This window comes from Nannospalax galili, unplaced genomic scaffold (assembly GCF_000622305.1).
Source record: "Nannospalax galili isolate Female #2095 unplaced genomic scaffold, S.galili_v1.0 scaffold115, whole genome shotgun sequence".
Classification (NCBI taxonomy): domain Eukaryota; kingdom Metazoa; phylum Chordata; class Mammalia; order Rodentia; family Spalacidae; genus Nannospalax; species Nannospalax galili.
In genome coordinates this window covers 7561854-7569065 of record NW_008340588.1, presented here as the reverse complement: position 1 = coordinate 7569065, position 7212 = coordinate 7561854, and the positions used below count along the sequence as shown (strand labels likewise).

Here is a 7212-nt window from a genome sequence, read left to right as displayed (position 1 = left end):
ACCCAGGTGTGTCAAGTTGACACGAAAGCTATCCAGCACAATTGACCCCTTGTCAACTTGACACACAAACACATCACTGTTAAACCATAACCTTTGCAGTTCTTGTCCCCAAGGTAGGATGTTAACATTAATATCACAACATAAGGCAGTACAACCTTAAAAGCCCCACAGTCCTTAAAAAATCCAAACACTTAAAAGTCCATAGTCTCTTTTAAAAGTCTCTTAACTGTGGGTGGGCTTCTGTAAAATCCAAAACAAGCACTGTCTTATTTCAAAGGGAAGAATTGGGCACACCTAAGCAAAACCAAAGTCCAGCAAAGTAGCTCAAGGCTGGACATCTGGGATTCACTCACTATCTTCTGGGCTCCAAAGGGTTCTGGCAGCTCCACTTCTCTGACTCTGCCATCCACAGCACACACAGCTCATCTCACAGACCCAGGCCAGCTCCATTCCACACCTTACTGCTGTCCTTGGTGGTTGTCCCATGGTCCCGACATCTCCAAAAAGCTGGGGTCTCCACTGAAACTGAGGCTACACTTTCACCAATGGCCTCTTCTTGCCTCTTGAGGTGCAAAGCCTCAGATTCTCTCCATGACCCCTTCAATCCTGGGGTCTTCACTGCAACTGAAGCTGCACTTTCACCTATGGCCTTGCTTGGCCTCTCAGAGTGCCAAGCCTCGGCTGCTCTCTGTGACCCCTTCACGCTTTCAACACCAGAACCATGCAGGAGACTCTTACACATTACCAAGTCCTGCTTCCAGCTTGAGAGAGAGGCTCGGGTCCCCTCTGTGTGCTGACCCTGAGGAAATACCTCCCAGAAGACTCCACCACAGTAATGCTGGTCTCTTGTTACTTACAGCTGATTTTTCAGCCCCAGCTAACCACCACCAATTGTCTCAGTAAAGCAAAGGTTTTGCTTCAGGTTCTGTCTCTTCTTCTTCACAGCTGATTCTTCAGCCCCAGCCAACCATAACCCACAGATTCTCAATTCAAAACATCACACGAACAACCCTGATAGTCTCTGCTTCCCTTTGATCCTTCACAAGCCAGGCTTCCATTATTCACAACTCTTTCAGAATAACTGTTCCAAGCTCCACAGCAACAAACTCTAAGCACTCAATGGCTTTTGTAGCCCAAAGTTCCAAACACTTCCACAATCCTAAAAACACCAAGGTCAGGTCTGTCACAGCAGTACCCCACTCTCGGTACTGATTTCTGTTCTAGTTTGTTTCTCCATTGCTGTGACAAAATACTCTGACCAATACCAACTTGGGGAGGAAAGGGTTTATTTGACTTACATCTTCCAGGTCACAATTCATCAGGGAGCCCAAGGTAGAAATTCAGGGCAGGAACCTGGAGGCAGGAGCTGAAGCATAGGTCATTGGAGGAATGCTGCTTACTGGCTTGCTCCCCTGGCCTGTGCTCAGTTTATTTTCTTACACATCACAGGACACCTGCCCAGGGGTGGCACCATCCACAGTGGACTGAGCCCTCCCACATCACTCAACAATCAAGAAAATACCCCACAAACATGGCCACAGCTAGTCCAATGAGACAGTTCCTCAATTGAGCCTCCCTCAACCCAAGTGTGTCAAGTTGACACTAAAGCGCTCCAGCACAACTGCCTACACTATCTCAGCAGAAATTCAAGACTACCATCTTGTGATGAACTTCAGTGTTTTTATTGAACGTAAAAAGCTTTCTGCTCTCTATAAAAACATAGGGGTTCGGTTATGGAAAACAAAAACTTTAGTATTTTCTTACCATCATTCCTCACATGTATCTTTAAAAATGATATTGTATTAGAATGTTAGGTTTTAAAATTTTGCTGTTAGAGTTAGTAGCTTAAATTTCATTTAAAAATCATCACATGAATTTTGGGTTGGGATTAGGCTAACATTTACATTTTGTAAAATGACTCAACATATTTCTGCCATTTTGTCCTACATATTTATGCAAAGTGTTATCAGTCCTGACAATTATAAAAGCAGTTGCTCATGTCTGAAAAACTTTGAAGATGCTATAAATCCTGCAATATCAAATGTTCAGCCATGATTAGTTATATAAAAATAAGAGAGCACATCTTTCTCATTAGATTGCAAATTTATATTCATATTTGATAAATGGTAAAACTATATGTCTGCCAAATTATTTAAAATTACTATTAAATGTTTGATTTGTTTACCTGTCTTAGTTAGCTATATAACTGATGTATAAAAAATTTGGGGGTGAAAAATTATGGGTGGATAAAGTTCAAGAAGCATAAACAGTGCCTATGATTTATTGAATTTAGTTTGAATGTGTTCTTTCCTCATTTTAAATTTCAAGCTCACAGAGGTAGCTCTATATTATTGTGTGTTTCCTACCTGCCTATTATCCAGTGCATATTAGGAGTGTGAGTAAAGTTCTATTATTGAAAGTAGGAATGTGGTTTTTAAAATGTAATTATTGGGGCTGGAGAAATGGCTCAGTGTTTATGAGCTCTAGGTGCTCTTGCAGATGACTTGGGTTCTGTTCCCGGCACCCACAGGCATCACATGAGTTGGGTGCAATGACATGGGTGCACTTACACACATGCAAGCAATAAACTCATACACACAAAATAAAAATAATAAATATTTTTAAAAAAACTTATTATATAATTTGTGTTATTTCTAGTCCTATGACATTGTAAATAATTCTGACAGGAATATTTCTGTAATAAAAGTTTTGACCTTTACTTACTATCAAATGAGATTCTGTGGTAAGACCATAAAATACCAGCCACTTCCTATAAAAATTGTGAATTGACTACTATTTTACCCATTTTACACATAGTTAATGTTCTGAGAAGTTGCCTAAACCCACATAATTAGTAAGTAATGGATCTGAGATTGGAATCTGGTGTTTCTCATCCATACCTGTGGTTCTTAAAATATTGGGATACATCAGGTTAATTTAGAGCTCTACTCCAAACTTTCAGATTCTAGACTTCAGAATTTGCATGTCTAACAAGTTTCTAGTTGATGCTGTTGGTGCCATATACTGGGGAACACAGTTTTGGAACTGCTGCTGTGATGTGTTTTTAAAGAATAAGCTATGTGCTTAAATTTAAGAATATGAAAAGCAATTTATTGAATTAAAACCAAGGAAAGTATTTTTCTTGGAATTTCATATTGTTAGATTGTTTAGAGTATAAGTGATAATAAGTAAGATAATAATCTTATATCTGACAAATATCACTTAAGAGCTTATGTAGGCAGACATATATCTCATTCTTATTTTTTCTCCTTTTCTATTTTCCTTTTTTGTTTATCTTGTTCTTAAATATCCCTGAAAGGAAAATAATTGCTTTTTAAAATTATGTTCCCAAGCCAATGGAAATGTTCCTATAAAAGCAAATAAATGGGCCAGGTGTGATCCTGCACGCCTTTAATCCCAGCACTCCTGGAGGCAAGTGGAGCTCTGTGAGTTCAAGGCCAGCTTGGTCTACATAGTGAGTTCTAGGCCAGCTGGGGCTACAGGGAGACTGTCCCAAAAAGACAAAAAAAAAAAAGTAAACTTTCACTGGGCTGCTGTGTGTAATGAAGCTTGTTTATTCTAATTTTGGACATACGTTGATATTGTTTTAGACATTCATAAGAATTATTGTTGTCTTATTTTATTCAGATTACAGAAGTTATTTAGGTTACAAGAGTTGCATTTTTCTAGTTAATTTTTTTAAAAAGTGAAATGAAATAGACATGTTGTTTCCAGAATATCAACTTAATTTTAAATTGAGAGAAATTTGGGTACTGAAATCTTAGTTATCTCCCTCTAATGCTTTGTATGTATAATTTGTTTTTTGAAATACTGACATATAAATTATAATTTTAGGTTTTTAAAATAAGTATATTTTCTCAATAGTTTCCCATTAGGTGATATTTGCAAAAAGAAATTTAGAAAGTTATAAGGTAGTAAATATTTAATTTTTTTTTTTTTTGAAGTCAGCAAGGGGGAACATTTTAAAAATCAAACTGAATGATGGTAATTACTAGACTTTTTTTATTGAGCTTTTTAAATTTCATACATTTCCCACTCAAATTTCTTGCATTTCCCCCCCTCCCCCATCTATGCCTTCCCCTATCCTCCCACTGAACCCTATGCACTCTCCCATACATGCTGAGTCCTATTCATTCAGGTGTTTATACCCAAGTGTTCTTCAGTGTAGACTTCAGTGCATCCACTGGAGTCTAGCCCATCCAGTGGTCGTATGTACGTCACACTCTATCTCCCTCAACCAGTAGCAATCAGTCTCAAATAGTTCTCTTTCTACTGCTGGCCTGCCACCTATTTTTCACCTCCCGTAATTACTAGACTCTTGGTGAATAGAACAGGTGGTGTTTCCTAGTGATGGGCTTCTATTTTATTTCATATTTCATTTATATTCACTGTAATATATACAAAACCTCTGTCAGAAGTATTTTTTGTTCAAATTTAAGCACAAATTACCCTAAATATCCAAGGTAGTAAAACATTTAATAGACTTCTCAAGGGTTAGATTCACCCCATTGTGTTATAGTTGAATCAGAGTCCAAAGAAATCAAACTTGCTCATTGGACCTTATCTAGGAATTAGTAGAGCTCAAGAACTTAAACTCCTATTTCCAAGTGTTACCTTTCCTTTAAAGGTTGCCAAATGGCCAAATTGCTTAATTTATGCTTCTGAATGTGATTGCATCCTAATTTTTCTTTCTTTTTTTTTTTTTTTTTTTTTTTTTTTTTTTTTTTTTTTGGTCTTTTTGAGACAGGGTCTACCTGTAGCCCCAGCTGTCCAGGAACTCACTATATAGACCAGGTTGGCCTTGAACTCACAGGGATCTGCCTTCCTCTGCCTCCCGCGTGCTGGGATTAAAGGCATGCGTCACCATGCCCGGCCTGCATCTTAATGTTTTTATAAACTAAAAATGTTCTTAATTTTTCCATAGGAGAACTATGGATTTGATAAAATTGAGGTTCGGGACAATGGCGAGGGCATCAAGGCTGTTGATGTGCCAGTGATGGCAGTGAAATACTACACTTCAAAAATAAGTAGTCATGAAGATCTTGAAAATCTGACAACCTACGGATTTCGTGGAGAAGCCCTAGGGTCAATTTGTAGTGTTGCAGAGGTAAGGACATTTATATCAACTCTTTCATTAATTTTATAATCATACAATATTAGAATTAAGAGAAAGTTAATCCAATATTTGGCAGAGTATGTTTTAAAATTAATATTTAAACTTTATGATAAAATATACTTAATATAAAATTTACCATTTTAACTATTTTTATCTGCACTTCAGTAGCATTAGATACATTCACATTGTTGTACATTTATCAACACTGTTCATTTTCAGATCATTTTCATCTTCCCAAATTGAAATCCAGTACCCGTTAAATAATAATCTCTTTTCCTTCCTCCTCTTCCTATCTCTAGTGACTATTATTTTACTTTCTGTCTTTATAAATTTACCTTTATAGGTACCTCATGTAAGTGGAAACATTTGGCCTTTGGTTTCTGGCTTAGCATAATGTCTTTGAGATTTGAGCATTTGCTTTATAATGCTTAGAAGAATTTCCTAAGCCAGGTGTGATGGCAGGCCTATAATCTAGGCCGGGGGGCTAAGGCAGAATCACAACAAGTTTAAGACAGCCTGGACTACATAGTGAAATACATCATTATGCGTACATACTACATTGCACTTACTATTTGTTTGCTAGTAGACACTTGGCTTGTCCCCACCTTTTGACTACTGTGAATGATGTTGCTGTGAATACAGGTGTATGAAGACCTGCTTAGGTTCTTGCCATCACAGATTTTGGGTTTATATCCACCAGCAGACTAACTCTGTCATATAATTCCTGTGTGTAATTTTTTGAGGAATAATAATGCATGTTTTGTGAGGTTATTATTCATTAGAAGAGTAGTTTATTGGACCATTTTAAAAATTCAGCTTTTGGGACTGGAGAGATGGCTCAATGGTTAAGAGTACTGACTGCTCTTACAGAGGACCCAGGTTTGATTCCCAGCACCCACATGTTGGTTAACACCCATCCATGACTCCAGTTCTAGGGTATACAATGCCCTCCTCTGACCTCCGTGGTCATTGCATGACTGGGTGCCTGGGTACACTTACATACATGCAGGCAATACACTCATGCACATAAATATAATACATTTGACCTCCCTCTGCTTCCCTGGGCCTACAGGACCCACCACAGGCCTATCTCGTATCCGCAGGCCTCTCTCCAGGATAAGTCCATTGCACCCTCTGAGCCTTGACTCCCCCAGCCTCATTCACCCTCCCATTTCCGCCACCTTCTCTCCTCCAAGTTTGGGCCCTGCCCCATTCTTTGTCTTGGGGCCCCAGACACCTGGGGGACCAATTCTGCTCCCTGATCCTTTTCATCCAGACCAACCCAGATCCTTCTCACAGTCCCCAGGAGCACTGCTTCTGGGCCTGGCCCCACCCTCAACTCCCTCTGCTTCCCCGGGCCTGCACCACCCACCAGCCTCTTTCTAGGACGATGGGGCTGACCTTCCTGATCCTTTGCATCCAGACCAGCCCAGCTCCTCAGTGCAGTCCCCAGAAGTCCTTGGGGCCTCTTCCTGCCCCATCTGCCTTTACATCTCTTGGTGGCACAGCCACCAGCTGCCCTAGACCAGCATCTTTCCTGGGCCTGGCTCCCAGGCCGGTCCAACCCCCAAATTCCTGAGGCCAAAATCGTTCCTGAAAGGATCCAGACCTTAGGAGAAAGCCTGAAAACATCTGACCCTCACCAGAATTGGGCCTCTGTAGGAACTCCTGAAGACAAAAGTAATCTGGCCACTCCAATATAAAATCAAAAGAGAGAACCAGAAGCTTAGATGAACCAGCTTTACATGCCCAAAAAGTAAACCACAAAGACACATAAAGTTCACAAAAAGAAGCAGACCTAAACTTGAAGGCCTGAGTCTCACACAAGAATCAGAAACTACAAAAGAAATTCACATGTCAAAATCACAGAAAAAAAATAATAACATGAAAAACCAAAATAACATATCCCCACCAAATACCAATAGTACTCTAGAGGAGTACAATGAGAATCCCCTAGAAATAATGCAGGGCATGGAACTCAAAAGAACAATGATGAATATGATAAAAGAATTCACTGAATTTAAAGAACACACAAACAAGGTAATCATAGAGCTGAAGGAAGATAGGGATAAACT

At 39.3% G+C, this 7212-nt stretch overlaps 1 protein-coding gene across 4 annotated transcripts in view; it reads left to right on the top strand.

Annotated features, from left to right (window-relative positions):
• The window catches only part of Pms1 (PMS1 homolog 1, mismatch repair system component), a 90501-nt gene that overhangs the window by 9214 nt on the left and 74075 nt on the right, over nucleotides 1–7212 (top strand). For all 4 annotated transcript variants that reach the window (XM_008835627.3, XM_029564755.1, XM_029564754.1 and 1 more), the window contains one exon: nucleotides 4946–5128. In XM_008835627.3, the coding sequence (XP_008833849.1) occupies nucleotides 4946–5128 (183 nt within the window). The remainder of the gene's footprint in view (nucleotides 1–4945; nucleotides 5129–7212) is intronic.